The sequence below is a fragment of the Schistocerca americana genome, chromosome 2, assembly GCF_021461395.2.
Source record: "Schistocerca americana isolate TAMUIC-IGC-003095 chromosome 2, iqSchAmer2.1, whole genome shotgun sequence".
NCBI lineage: Eukaryota > Metazoa > Arthropoda > Insecta > Orthoptera > Acrididae > Schistocerca > Schistocerca americana.
The window spans coordinates 788,812,816-788,829,072 of record NC_060120.1 but is presented as its reverse complement, the minus strand read 5'-3'; the positions used below and the strand labels follow the sequence as shown (position 1 = coordinate 788,829,072).

Here is a 16,257-nt window from a genome sequence, read left to right as displayed (position 1 = left end):
AATTTTCAGTCATAGCCTTTATCAAAAAACGAGAGCACATACACATCCACACAATCACTCAGATACAACTCATGCATACATGATCACCTTCTCCAGTTCTCTAGCTGCTGCATTAATAATTTCTGTGAGAATCAGATCCAAACAAACCACTCCTCACACCTTTCTGCCTCTCATCGGCAGCTGCTAGGCTAGTGGCATGAAGTGGTGGTAGCTCTGACTGCAAACTGAGTGTAGTAGTAGGAAGGGGAGAAGCAGTAGTAATGAGGGAGTAGAGAAGCAGCACACGTTCTCAGCTGCACCCAGACAGTGATGATACATGACATCTCAGTTAATAAACCATTTACTCTCATGGGACAAAAACGAGATTTTTCCAGTGTTTTTCAAATTTCCCTGATACTTCCCTGATTTCCCTGGCACGTTTGAAATTCCCTGATATTTCCATAATTTCCAGAACTTATGGCAACCCTGTTGTAGAACTGATTACGGAGCAAATGGATGTTACCATCCACAAATGTGACATTGGCTTTGAAGGAAAACTGTGTGAATTTGAGGATAATAAAAAGGAAAGTGATTATTCTAGAAAAATAACAAGATCAGGTTTATCATGGATCCAAACAACAAAGGTACTGTTTACGAGTCTGAATCGGATGAGAAGCAACAAACCGATGTTGGTTGATTGGGTGCAAAGGTATCAAACTTAAAGTGCTCTTCATGTTCTGAATAAAGGATAGTTGTTTGCAGTTAAGGGTTGTACTTGTTGATCGACCATCACATTGGTACTATCTCATCTTGTTCATGAAAATGTGTCAAGAATTATAAAAGAAGTCTTTCCTAAATAGTGAGCAGAAACTGCAGAAAGTCATTTCTTAGAAAATCTCCCACAAGTTTTCAAACAAGGTGATCATAAATCATAATGAAACCAAGTTATCTGTACAAGCTAAGAGCTTCATTGTAATGCACAATTTGAGTAATTTGCTCCTGCAAATAATTTCTACTTTCATACTCCAAAACTGAATCAGTTCACTTATAAGTTCATCAATTAATGGCAGTAGCACTAAGATCACCAAAAAGTACTTATATGTTTGTGCATTAAATTTCAATGTTAGTTGAAAGGCAACACCTACAATGAATAAAAATAGCCTTACAATATAAATTGATGAAAGCAATGTGCACACTTACACATGTAACATCGACTTTGATTACAGGAATAAGATCTCTCCAACTGTTTGACAAACCAGCAGTTTGATGTGGCAGTCTGCTATTATTATCCCCTGGAGCACCGGTCTCATCTGCAGATCCCCCAACTGCAATGTCCACTGTATCTGTAACACAGGTTAGTCATATAAACGACACAATGACAACCTTCACAAGCAAACAGAAATGTTAAACTGATCCTACTCACAACATATGTCAAATTTGTAATTACTGTCAATAAATAGTTCATACACTAAAAATGATCAGATCCTTGCCTTCTTGAATTTGTAACTGCATCAAAATTCAAATTGAAAAAATAATAATAATTCATCAATTCAGTGTTACATGGTTTAGCTATATTACATTTAATTTCCAAATAAAATATTTAAAGTACCTGAACCATTGGTTTCATTTCGCTGAAATATCTGTGACTCCAAACCAAAAATTTTTTCAAGATTGCCATACAATGAGGTACGGTTGTAAACATGGAGTTCAAAGCCGTTCAGCATTACTGACAAACGAGTGTCCGAGTGAGACAAATCTGTAACATAAGTTTGGAAATTAACATCAATATAGATGAGAGCATATACATTAGTTAAAAACTGATCTACACTCCTGGAAATGGAAAAAAGAACACACTGACACCGGTGTGTCAGACCCACCATACTTGCTCCGGACACTGCGAGAGGGCTGTACAAGCAATGATCACACGCACGACACAGCGGACACACCAGGAACCGCGGTGTTGGCCGTCGAATGGCGCTAGCTGCGCAGCATTTGTGCACCGCCGCCGTCAGTGTCAGCCAGTTTGCCGTGGCATACGGAGCTCCATCGCAGTCTTTAACACTGGTAGCATGCCGCTACAGCGTGGACGTGAACCGTATGTGCAGTTGACGGACTTTGAGCGAGGGCGTATAGTGGGCATGCGGGAGGCCGGGTGGACGTACCGCCGAATTGCTCAACACGTGGGGCGTGAGCTCTCCACAGTACATCGATGTTGTCGCCAGTGGTCGGCGGAAGGTGCACGTGCCCGTCGACCTGGGACCGGACCGCAGCGACGCACGGATGCACGCCAAGACCGTAGGATCCTACGCAGTGCCGTAGGGGACCGCACCGCCACTTCCCAGCAAATTAGGGACACTGTTGCTCGTGGGGTATCGGCGAGGACCATTCGCAACCGTCTCCATGAAGCTGGGCTACGGTCCCGCACACCGTTAGGCCGTCTTCCGCTCACGACCCAACATCGTGCAGCCCGCCTCCAGTGGTGTCGCGACAGGCGTGAATGGAGGGACGAATGGAGACGTGTCGTCTTCAGCGATGAGAGTCGCTTCTGCCTTGGTGCCAATGATGGTCGTATGCGTGTTTGGCGCCGTGCAGGTGAGCGCCATAATCAGGACTGCATACGACTGAGGCACACAGGGCCAACACCCGGCATCATGGTGTGGGGAGCGATCTCCTACACTGGCCGTACACCACTGGTGATCGTCGAGGGGACACTGAATAGTGCACGGTACATCCAAACCGTCATCGAACGCATCGTTCTACCATTCCTAGACCGGCAAGGGAACTTGCTGTTCCAACAGGACAATGCACGTCCGCATGTATCCCGTGCCACCCAACGTGCTCTAGAAGGTGTAAGTCAACTACCCTGGCCAGCGAGATCTCCGGATCTATCCCCCATTGAGCATGTTTGGGACTGGATGAAGCGTCGTCTCACGCGGTCTGCACGTCCAGCACGAACGCTGGTCCAACTGAGGCGCCAGGTGGAAATGGCATGGCAAGCCGTTCCACAGGACTACATCCAGCATCTCTACGATCGTCTCCATGGGAGAATAGCAGCCTGCATTGCTGCGAAAGGTGGATATACACTGTACTAGTGCCGACATTGTGCATGCTCTGTTGCCTGTGTCTATGTGCCTGTGGTTCTGTCAGTGTGATCATGTGATGTATCTGACCCCAGGAATGTGTCAATAAAGTTTCCCCTTCCTGGGACAATGAATTCACGGTGTTCTTATTTCAATTTCCAGGAGTGTATATAAGGTGTCTGAAAGTATGTTTCAGGTCAGGTGTTAATTTAAAATACTGCAGAGACTCAACAATGGAAGAACATAAATATGTCAATGAATCCTGTCATGTGCTGTCCTCATTAAACACATATGTCTGATTTCAATGGCAGTTTCACAACCTGGGCCATCTGGATCCCCCCTCTCCGCCACCAGCTTTTCTGAAGTACACAGATGGGATTTATCCTTAAACACATTCTCCATTCCTGAAATTATTCTGGTTTCCACCTACAGTAACCTACTGTCCCCATATACCCCCCCCCCCCCCCCCCGCTCCCCCCAACAGTTTCCATCACTCTGTCCTGTCACCTCCTTCCTATTCAAGTCCCCTCACCCTCATTGTGTGCTGCCCTCTGCTAACGCACCCACCATCTCTCCTCTTCCCCCCCTCCTCCTCTACTTTTCTGCTCCTCGTTTCATCCTCCCTCCACATCACCCAGTCTGACAGCCTCCCAACACTGTGCCTGGTGGCAGTCTTCTCATGCCTCCATGTAGTCCCTATACACACTGCCAGACAGTGCTCATCTCTTCCCCCTCCCTCCCTCATACCCTGCTATCTGTTCCCCTTCCACACACCCTCCAGATTGCTCTTTCATTCAATGTGACAGCTGCATTTTGATTCAAGCTGCCAGAGGTGCTGGCCATATGTATGTGAGGTGTGCTCAGCTGGCTGAATGAGTATGTGTGGATTTCTTTCTCTGAAGAAAGCTTTGTCCAAAACCTATGTGTAACAGTCTTTTAGTTGTGCCTGTCTGTAACTCAAAGTATAATCTTTATGGCAAGTAGCAATCTATCCTTTTCCTTATGTTGTTGAGTTTCCATTGTTTGCACGAATGATGAGATGTTTTCCTTGTATTAACCTGACAGATCCTATTTGATTGTAAAGTGATAATTGGACAAATACGTTAGTGATACTGAATCCGCATTTTCAAAAGCAAAAACAAGAGAGTGATGAGATCTTCTGCTGTTTAAATGAAAAGACTGAAACTTTTTTGTTCAAACATTGGGTGGGGGGAGGGGGGGGGGGGGGGGGGGAGGGGAAAAATCAGCTCTGAAATAAATCAGGCAGGAAAAAATTTGCTATGGTGATAACCTGCTACATAGCTGTCCACTTCAGCTTCAATGTCTTTCGATATTATAATAAAACAATTACCCAACATTGGTGGTGGCAGATGCCAAGGTACCAATGTCAGACAATACTTTGCAACTGCAGTGGCCTGAGATGTTAAGTTACCAAATACACTGAAATTTGGCTGCCCACATTCATTAAATCATCTTCATCCCTCAGTCCCAAACAACACAAAAAATCCTGCATTTACACTCTTCCTGTCTGAAACAAACCTTTTGATGAAATCATTTACACTGGGGAAAAAGATACAATCATTTTCACATCACAGTTTTTGTGAGGATGGGTTTCTTTTTCCATATTTAGTGATGTCCACGCCATGAAACAATGGAACTTTCTGTTTGAATTCCCCTTCTTGGGATCTGAGAATAAATCTGAGCCTTGCGAATCAGTAACTAACACAGAAACAATGATCATCATTTATGACTCTGGTTCTGCTGGCTACTTGAATTTGCATGTCCAGTTACAATTTGGTTGGTATAGGATTTATCATTTCATTTATTGTGTGAAATGCTGTGCAGCCAAAGACAAAACATGAGTGCACTGTTGAGACATTTATTCCGGACATGTGCAATGAAAGAACTGATGTCTTCATCATATCATAATAATGATAATGAGACTTACTTTTATTTTATGTTATTGTGAATACGTAAAGTCCACTGAGGTTTACATGAAAGATTTAAGCAGGTTTTGTTCTGATACAGCATGTCTACGGTCTACAGTGCTACCAGTGTTCAGCTGCATCATCTTTTGTAACCTGACACACAGAAACAGCTGCTGTGCATTCCATGTTTGTATGATTTTTGGTTTGAACAAATCTCGTATGATTTTTTTTTTTTTTTTTAGTAAAATCTGATTTCTGTCAATACACTGTCTTCTTTCCAATATTCAAATAATAAAGAATGTGCAATGAATCAGATGCTGATCTGTCAGTACTTATCATTTTATTACAAAAACTTCAATGAACTGTTTTAAACCAATAACACACACATGTGCAAATGGAAAAAATTGTATAACATGTCCGGATATTCACTGAAGGTGCTTTGTCACTTAATTTGCAGCATACTAAAGGAGTTTTTCTTTTAAATGACAACAAATAATTATTTGGAAAGGATACAATAACTCTCTCAGAAAACAATAGTGGTTTCTTTGTTCTGAAAGTCAGAGGACAAACCTTCCAAGCAGCAAGCATCACGTTCTTTTTTACAAATGAACAGTAAATAAAGCACCAACGAAAAGTTGATTTGATTTCTTATTGTTGGATTTGTGACTGGACTTGGCACTGAATCAATTACGAATGTTGCTTGTGTCTGTGACATTAACATAAATATAGCAGAGAAAATTCTGGTAGAATATAAATACTTTAGAAGTAAAGGAGACAACTATGGTGTCAGCTTGTGCGTCCAGTTGGCACCCTGTAGGCCTCAAGTGTATGTGTATATCTGTACTCTAGCTCAAGAATGGTCTCATTCCAAAAGCTATCAAGTATTATTTCTTTTTTGTGTGTGCTCGTCAACAACTCAATACTTCCACTTTTCAGTAAGCGCTTTCCTTTACTCCTAAAGTATTGACATTAATATAGGTCAGTTTCATAAACTGTTATTAGATTCTCCTGTAATGTTGAGTAAATGCCACCTCTAGGAGAACGGACAGTGAAGGAAATAGCTCTGCCACTGGCTAAGCATATATTCTGAAGCAATTATTTTTGGTATCACACTACATTCCAGTTAGTTTGTGCTGTGCGTTCATTTAACATAGAACTCCTTGCAAAGGTCACAGGACTAGCAGAGAATACAAAACAGGCAAGCAGTTTTATCGGCTGATACCAAGTTCCATCGTAACAAAGGAGCATTTTCCTCTTTTTAGTGATAACTTCCCTGAATCAGCAGATCACAAAGTACATTCTTTGGCACAGAAGAGTTTCATGGAACTGATGATGAAATAAAATACAGTTTATAAACTTACTTGCTCAATGAAATATGCTACAGTCATGTCAAGAGTGTCACCCAGTACTGGGAAAACAGTCACATTATTGCAATATTATTAGTGTAAAAAGCAGTAACAAGAAATAAGAAATTTCTTTCAAGCAGATTCAGTACCTGAGCACAGGTTTATATTCGTAGGTATATGAAAAAAAGGAGTAGCTGAAAAGATTACTTTTCTTTTTATTAAAAGTTGTGAAGGTGTGAGTGATAAAGACAACCATGAATGTGTACAAAAGATTCAGTAAGATAGGATGAAGTTGGAACAGAACTGAAGAAAAGTGTTGAGGAAGGAACTGCAGAGAAAATTGGCAATGCCACTGATTGGACAAACAACACTGATTACATCTTTTGAACCAAAAAGCACTGCAGCCTGCTGTTATGGCATAGAGAACTTCAGTTCACTTCAGTTCTGTTAATCACACATATAACACAATAATTATGAAATACTGTATCTCTAATCATCATATCATTGTAAGCATTAAAAATAAGAAATTATAGCATACCTTCAGATACATCTTTTGGCACATATGATCTCCACCAGCGGAATATAAGCCAGCCATCTTGGACTCTTACAGTATAATCGTGTGTTATGTAAACAATGTCTCTGAACATTATTTTTCCAGCCAAAGCATTACAGGTAAATGATCCTAAAAAAATACAGAAACATTACACTGTATGCAGAAAATCAACAAAAGCTTGCAAAATAAAAATAAAAACCTGCCACAACACCACAATCCCTAAATTAGTCAGTCATCATCATAATGAAATTAGTATCTCCAATATCCTTATTATACAAAGAAAATTGTTCTGGAGTTCACTTAACAACAAATTAGTTTGCAAGTGAATGTGAAATAGTGCTAGAAATAATGAAACAAAATAATAAACAGTTTATATGTGGTAGAAAAACCAAATTAACTACATTGATTCTCAAAATTTATCGTTAAAGTACAAGCAGTGTACACTATCACAATAAAATTGTTGCATGAAAGACTACTGTTTCCTTAATTTGCGGGTCACTCTAGTAAAACACTAAAATAAGGAGAAATGAAAAAGAGTAGGCTCTAATTACACTACTTCTTGTTACAAAATCAAATACAAAGCTGCATTATCAACTGTTTTGCACTGCAATTTAAACACCTTTCTGTTTCAGAAACCTCATTATAATACTTTAATATATATGTATGTGTGTGTTATCAATCTCTTCTCTTCTAGGATTCATGTTCCCTGTAATTAGAGATTTGCCTTGGATATCTAATAATTTTCTGCCAGTACTTCCATAAATGGTGGTTATAACCTAATTCAAATACAACAGAATTTGTATGTTTTCATTTCTCTGATGGACTGGCAGAGAGAGCCCTTGATGTCTATTTGGATCGAGACAAACTTCATCATAACATGCATCCAGAATATCTTGCGACCTTGTGATGGATGGATGGATGGGATGGATGGATGGAGAGGTTGGTATGGGCGCACGACAGCAAGGCCTTCGGCGCCCTCTCAATAACAGATTGAGACGGGTGTCAAGAAAATACTCAGAACAGGAAGATACAACAGAATGTAAAACACAGGTAACAAGGCTGGAAAAATATGTGCCTACCCACACCGAAGCATGGGACAAAGCATGCCATCACCGTACAACATGGACAACACAGGAAGAAAGTGGGAGAAGGAGCTAAAACAACATAGTGTGAAGGAAGTGGCTGGCTGGCCACAAGGAAAAATGAGAGGAGCCAGTCACTCTGCAATATACTAAAATCTCCAGCCTAAAAGTTTAGGCCAGAGTCCGGACACATTACAAAACTTTAAAAGCCTAGATACACTTGTCTCATCATTAGCTAAAATACAGGGCAGATCCCCATTAATTTGTGCTGCTACCCTTACATCATGGTATAAAATGCAGTCTGTTAAAATGTGGCAGACAGAGATGTGCACACCACAAGCATAACAAAATGGGGGATCCTCCTGCTGTAATAGAAAGCTATGTGTGAGAGGACAGTGCCCAATCCGAAGACGCATGAGGGTCACTTCTTCCCACCTGAGCAACCAGCAGGAGGAACGCCATAGCCGAGTTGTTGACTTCACCAACCGCAGTTTACTGGCCGTCACCGCCAGCCATTCTTCCTCCCACAACTCCATGCACTTCTTGTGGAGTGCAGAAATAACAGACTGCAAGGAAATTGGACACTGGACCACATCCTGTTCTCTGTAGGCCTCCTTTGCAGCCCGACCAGCCTGTTCATTGCCACATATTCCGACATGACCTGGCACCCAGCAGAATAACAACTGCTTACCCCGCCGTTGGAGCAAGTGCAGTTGGTCATATATCAGCTGGACCGTCTCCTCAGTTGGGTACAGATTCTGCAATGATTGTAAGGCACTAAGAGAATCTGAGCAGATGAGAAACCAATTGCCCCCAATACGATTCATCTGCTCCAGTGGCTTCAGGGCGCGTGGAGCTCCGCTGCAAAAACGGTTTATTCATCAGGGAGGTGAATACTGGTAACAGGATCAGCAAACACTACAGAACAGCCAAGAAAATTCTCTTGTTTGGAGCCATCAGTGTAAACGATGGTAAAACCGGGATGCACATCTAAAATGTTAAAAAACAGAGATTGGAATGTAAAATCTGGTGTACTATCTTTCTTAAAATTAGTCAAATCTAAAATAAGTCTAGGTCTCTGGAGGAGCCAACCTGGAAATCTGGTCCAACTGCAGCAGAAAACATGAAGACCAGCCACATCCATTGCAGAGAGGCAATCCTGTGTGCAAATCCCAAAGGGCCTTGTTGCTTGTTGCCAGTTATGAAAACTCCGTGCCAGAGGAGGATGAGCAACGGTATGGTATGCAGGTGTGTATGGTGTGTACACAGTTTGACACATCTGGCACACCGTAAGTAGCCATCGCCACATATGAAGTGGCGGTTCACCAGCCTCTGCACAGAGGCTTGGTATGGGGCTAGTTCTGAATGCCCCAGTGGGCAACCTAATCCCTTCATAGTGCACAACGTCCAACATCTTTAAATAAGAAGGCCTTGTAGACCCACACACCGTGCACCCATAATCGAGCCAAGATCACACAAATGCCCTGTAAAACAGGAGCAGACAAGTCCTGTCTGCTCCCCATGTACTGTGGCTAAGACATTTTAAAATACTTAAAGTCTTAAGTGGCCGTTGTTTCAGGTCTCTATAATGAGGTAACCATGTAAGCTTCAAGTCACAAATTGGGCCCAGAAATCTCACTGTGTCTTCAAAAGCAAGGACAGTGTCCCTCATCCTCAACTCAGGAAAGGTTAAAATTGAACAAGAATGGTGAAAAAGAACACACTCAGACTTATCAGTGGAAAACTTAAAACCACTCTTCTGCACCCATTCATCCAAACGTCTAAGAGTAAGTTGCAACTGGCTTAAAGAAGAGCAAAACAGAGAAATCATCCACAAACAAGGAACACTGGACAGGACTTTTCACTATGGACGTAATGCTATTAATAGCTATGGAAAACACAGTCACACTTAAAACGCCACCTTGAGGGACACCGTTCTCCTGCTCAAAGTGATCAGACAGGATGTCACTAATTCTGTATCTAAAATATCGTGGCGAGAGGAAAGACTGAATAAAAAGAGGAAGACAACCACGAAAACCCCATCCGTGAAGCTGCTCCAGAATGAGATGCCTCAAAGTAGTATCGTAGGCCCCCTCGATGTCAAAAAATACATCTAGAAGACGATGACGGTGTACAAAAGCTTGTGGTATAGCCGCCTCCAGGAGGGCAAGGTTATCAAAGGTGGAACGAAACCTCCTGAACCCACACTGAAAGCGACTAAGGGGAGTTGCCGGGATTCAAACATGCAGACAAGGCGGTGGTTGACCATCCACTCCAAGGACTTTCCCATGCAACTAGTGAGGGCAACACTATGGTACCTACTTGGGCAAGTGCGGTCTTTCCCAGGTTTTAAAAGAGGAATTAAAACTGCCTCACGTCACAAGTCAGCAAAGTGGCCTGACGCCCAAATGGCATTAAAAAGTGCGAGGAGAATTTCTTTGTTGTGCCTTATAAGGTGCCGTAGCATACTGTAATGGATCCTGTCATTAACAGGAGATGTGTCACAAGCTGCAGACACTGCAGAATTCAGCTCCCACATGGAAAATGGGAAGTTGTAAACTTCATTGAGATGGACTGGAAGTCAAGACTACACCTCTCAGCAACTGCTCTATGGCGCCAGAAACCCGGATCCTGACTAGCTGTTGCAGTAACCATGACAAAATACGCTGCCATAGTCTGGGCAATGTCTCGTGGATCCATGTGGAGAGTGCTGTTATTCATTACAGCAGCCATGGGGCACCTCCTTCCTCTCCCAGAAATTCTCCTGATGGTCTCCCACACAATGGAACTGTTGGTGAATGATTAATGGTGTTCAGGAACTGTTGCCATGACTTCTTCTCGCTCTCTCGAATAATTCGGCGACATTTTGCCTTCACCACCTGAAAGGCTGCAAGATACTCAGTAGTTGGCCGACACCGGAACCTATGCAGAGCCACATGCCTGGTCCTGATTGCAGAGCAGCATTCAGCACTCCACCAAGGGATGGATTGCCTTTCCTGGTGGCCTGTGGAATGGAAGCTGCAGCGGCATGGTGAACCATTTTGGTAATATGATCCACCCATGCTTCAACACTGGCACAGTGTTCAAACTGGGCCAACTGGCTATAAAGTGTCCAGTCATCCCTACTGAGCACCCATCATGGCGGTTTCCTTTCGAGGCCCACGCCCTCTGGCAGGTGACTCCAGATCGGGAAGTGATCACTTCAGTGCAAGTCAGCAACCACTTCCCATTGAGCACTGGGGGCAAGAGCTGGAGAGCAAAGTGAGAGATCAATGGCAGAGAACAACCCAATCGCTGTGCAGAAGTGAGTGCTCTGTCCCACATTGAGCAAGTAGGCATAGGATGACAGGAGAAGCCTCTCAATTGCTCTACCACTATTTCTCTACTGCTGGGACAGGTAATTGCAGAGCTCCAAAGCACATTGTGGGCATTAAAATCACACAGATGATGAATGGCTGGGGGAGCTGTGTGAGAAGGTGGGTGAGGGCCTCTTCATCAAGTACATCATGTGGGGGCAAGTAAAGGGAACATATAGTCAATGGATGTCGCACATGCACGGATACAGCAACAGCTTTTAAGGTCATCGTAAGTGAGAGAGGCGAGGAATTGTAGTCCATCCTAACAGAAATACCCACTCCTCCTCTAGCTATCTCTCCATGCAGGTCGTCCTTTTTGTGGAGTGTATAGCCTCGTACCTCAGGGGAGTATGATGGATAGAAATAAGTCTCCTGGAGACACAGACACAGTGGTCTACACTGAGAGAATAGACGAAGTTCCTCCTCATGCGTCCTGAACCCCTCCAAGTTCCACTGAAGTATGGGAGCCATCTATGATGAGGGTAGCACCTTCATCTTGTCTCTCCAACGGGGTGGGGAGACTGCAGCAGGTGGAGGGACAGTCGTGGGGCGAGATGATGACCCCACACATACGTCACACTCAATCAGCTCTGGGGAAGAGTCAGATGAAGCATCATGTAAAACGACATCAAAAGCGTCATACAGTTTACCACATGATTTAACCTGCTGTTGCTGCTTTATAGGAGCTTATTGTGGTTTGTTGGGCTTTGGTGGAGCCAACGTGGGAGTGATAATGGCCATACTGGGCTTCTGAACAGCCTCAGCTGTTGGAGGTGCCAGAGGCTGGCCCACGTTCACCACTGTACCTTTGTCTGCCGTTCAAGTAAGGGCTACAGGCTCTGAAACACTGGCTGCCTTGCAAGTGCACTGAGATCAGCAGGTGTTAGTACCAACACTCACCACCTCTGTCTGCATGGAGGCATCTGCTTTTGGAGTAGGCTTCTGAATCAGTGATGCAAAAGATGTAGCAAATGTGTGAGGCTGCATTGACTTGTAGATCATTTTGGCTTCACCATAGGGGATATGCTTGGTTGTTTTTATTTCCTGGTCTATGTGTTCCTCTAAAAATATTCAGCAGTTCCTACTCCAAACAGGGTGGTTTCCAGAGCAATTGATACAGTTGGCTGGAGATGAGCAACCAACTCCTTCATGAGCAGCCTTAGCGCAGTTGCCACAAGTTGCTTCGCCTTTACACCCTAAGGTGTTATGCCCAAAACGCTGGCATTTAAAACAGCGCATTGGGGTCGAGAAATAAGGTCTCACACTAAGGCAAAGGAAGCCAGCCTTAACATGCTCAGGAAGTTTTGTGCTACTGAAGGTCAGAATAAAAAGAGTCAAATTTGATAAGATTGTCATCAACCCTCTTCACGATATGTTGTACATCAATTATATCTTCCAGAGCCGCTCACATTGCAGTTCCTCCTTGGGAACGTCAACTGGATCCTGGCAAGTCAAAACACCTTTGCTATAATTCAGTTCTGTGCAGTTCAGTGTCTCTGGCATATTCCCAAAGGCATTTAGCAGTTTGGAGGTTAGCTGCCTGCTGGGAATTGGAAGTTTCCACTAGCAAGGTCCCATTGCGCAAGCGCTTCACCAATTTTAAGGAGCCACAGATTCCCTCCAAACCCTTTTGTATATAGAAGGAAGAAACCTTCTCGAAACTACCCTCCTTCCATTTCACTATCAGAAACACATTCTGATTACCAGAATGCATTCTGTTACTAAAGACTGGACTTGTCAAAGAAGCGCCGGAGTCAAGGGGACTGACTACACGAACTCTCTTAATAGACTGGGTGTTAGAACATTCCAGCGGCGCACCCTTTCTGCTGGGACGAGGAAAAGAGGATTTCAGAGGAGCCATTTCGGTCCCACAAGCAGCTAGGGAAGTAAGGGTCAATTCCAGACAGAGCCCTGCGTGCCTGAGTAAGCCTTATACAACTGAGGTTGGGCAGGTTCCTCAGAGGGTGCCCACTAACGACTGTTCCACCTCAACAGCCATGCATCTCATCAGCACGCAGCACACCTTGAGATTGAGGGGTTTTTAGAAAGGTTTATTCCATACTTGCAATCTGGGCGGTCAAGCCAAGATCCCCATTCCCTGAGACACACAATGTTCCACCGCCGTGCCACACAGTGGTCGCTGAAACATGCCCAGAGCTTACGGCGACAGGCAGCGCTTACCAGTCCCCAGATCAGGAACCCCGGGAAAAGCCCGTACCAAGCAAATGAATGCCGAGCCCCTCGGAGCTTGGGATCATGTAAGATCTTCTAATTCATGAGCAGAAATAACATTATCCATAACCTTTGTGGCATTAGTCGGGGATTGTCAGCTGACACACTACTATGCGAATACCAGACAACTGCTTATAGCCCTGACCTTCCTATATTGAATGACATATTTCCTGAGCAACAAATAAGATTAAGGTTAAGACATCACATTCTTCTTTACTGATACCGAATTCAGTGCCATCCATATATAGAAACGCCATTGACAACAAAACCATCCTCCGCAATGTTCAAAACTGACCTGCAAGCAGGAGAAACCCCTTGAATCTGACCACTTGAAATTTGCTCTACCCTTAACTGTATCTAAACAGACCGTGGAAGACATGCAGATAGTCTTCACAAGTGGAACAAAATCTTCACAGTCTAACATGCATTCTAATCTACAGTCCAACTCAGTGTGTTTCACATATGTAAAACACTAACAAAGAGAAAAGAAGTGGTGACAGAAAAAAAAGAAGAGTCCAGAACCAGCAGCAATTCTACCATGCACCCATGGATTTGTAATCTGACACTTACTCAATGACTTTCTGAGTGAGACATAACATAATTACTACATCAAATAAAGATAAAGAATTCCATTTTAAAATTTTATATTCCCTCAGTTCCTAAATAATATTGAATGAATATCAATGAAAAAACTTTAAACATAGTACAAAAAATTGTGACAGCATTTACTAGAGAGTTATGTGTTGCTGTGGCATCAGTTTCATGCAGGCCTTCACAATCTAACTAGGGATATACAGGTCAACCACTGATGTAATTCTGCAACTGGGCACTACAACAGTGCTGACACAGTACCCTGCACTGCAGCATTCTATCATCAGTGATAGAGTGGACTGCTGTGCAGTGCAGCACCCGTAGTGTTTTCACAGCCGACTATGCAACAGGGGTCTAGCTCCTGTGATAAAACACCTGCCTGAAGGGCTCATCTTGTAGCAGCATCTTTTCAGCACCATGCATCTGACCGGTGCAGTCTCCATGAAAGTCAACGGTCAATGGTTAGGAGAATTAGCCACAGCCTCACCAGGCTTTGAACAGGATCCCCCCCCCCCCCCCCAGTCTTACAGGGGCCTGTGTCGGGCACAAGCCTACAGGCTTCCTCCCAGCTGCCTCAGGCTGCAGACGATGCTTGCTAGGCCAGCTCCCCAGCCTCGATGCACTGCAGAGCTGACACTTGACTCGCACCAGCGAGGGTGCCACCCACCAACATCCCTCACTGTCTCAGCACGAAACATGCTGCCCATCCACTACAATCATCAGCAGGGTGACATATAGTGTGGAAGTACTGAATAATATATAAAACTGAGGAAGCATTCTTGGCTTTGTGCTTGGTCACCTTTTCCTCACAACAGTTGGACAGAGCAGAAAATAATTACTCTGCAAAAGAGAAGGAGATGCTGAGTCTCATATAAGGCATACCATATTTTCAAAGTTATTTGTACGGGAGAAAATTCTAGGTCATAATAAATCAGCAACTTTGAGATGGTTACTATGATTAAAAGATCCATGGAGTCAGTTAATATATTTTGCACTAAAACTCACTGATTTTGATTTTGAGGTGATTCAGTGATTTGGCAAATCACACGGAAATGGTGATAGCCTGAGTCAGAAAGAATGTGTGATAAACTGTGTGTGTTTCACCTCTTTTGAACAGCAGAAGGCACAAGCAGCTGACAGGCTGAAAGCTACTTGTTATGCAACCTTACATAATTGTGCACAACAGTGTTATGTAAACAAATAATATTATGGTATCAGTTACTTTGTGAAATGAAATGTTAAAACAGGTACAGTTACTTTACGAAGTGAATCATGTATTAGCAGTGCACGGAGTTCCTAAAGGGACAGAATAAAATAATGCGTAGAGAAAAAATATTGGAGGCAGACACAAATGCAAGATGTAGAGCAGAGCACAAGGAACTCTGTACCATGCACACATCAAGCTAAATTAAGTCATCAGCTTATTCTGTTGCGGAGGTTACCAAAGACAGAAAACCATTTGAAATGATTGGTTTGGACATCTTACGTCCTTTTGGGGAGACGTCTGGAGGGAATCATTGTGTTAATGCTAATAGATTACTCTTCACACTTTGTAGAAATCATGGCTATTCCAAAACAGCAAGCCATTGGCACAAGCAAGCAATAACTGTTTATTAAAGTTTGGTACCTCATGGATGGTGATTACAGATCAAGGTACTGACTTCCAGTTAGAACTGATAAAGCAACTTTGCTACAAAATCAAAATAAGAAAAAGTGCATTACACCTACAAGCAAATGACAGAATGGAAAAGGTTTTCAGGATGAGAGGGACGATGTTGTGTCAGTATGTCAAAATCATCATAATGCTATTACCTACATAGTAGGGGCAGCATATAATTCTGAAGTGCAGAACTCAATACAGATTTATCACATTACAAAATGGCGTATGGATGGAAGATGCCATTACCATCTGAAATAGTGAAACCCAGAGTGGGGGAAAACAGTGGATCAGCGCAGAACTTGTGAAAACTTTACCATAGTATAGCACCAAGTGCAAAAGGTGAACACAAAGGCCCTAGAACAGCAGCACTAAATGGGACAACGCAATGCAGGACTGAACAGGAAAAGACAATGGCAATTAACCTAATACCGTGAAGGACAGTGGGTGATG

At 43.3% G+C, this 16,257-nt stretch overlaps 1 protein-coding gene across 1 annotated transcript in view; it reads right to left on the bottom strand.

Moving 5' to 3' along the window:
* Nucleotides 1-16,257, bottom strand: part of LOC124595233 (transmembrane protein KIAA1109) — a 509,204-nt gene that overhangs the window by 463,450 nt on the left and 29,497 nt on the right. The window contains exons 3-5 of the mRNA XM_047133891.1: nt 6,872-7,015; nt 1,589-1,735; nt 1,180-1,322 (exon numbers count right to left, since the gene is read on the bottom strand). Of these exons, the coding sequence (XP_046989847.1) occupies nt 1,180-1,322; nt 1,589-1,735; nt 6,872-7,015 (434 nt within the window). The remainder of the gene's footprint in view (nt 1-1,179; nt 1,323-1,588; nt 1,736-6,871; nt 7,016-16,257) is intronic.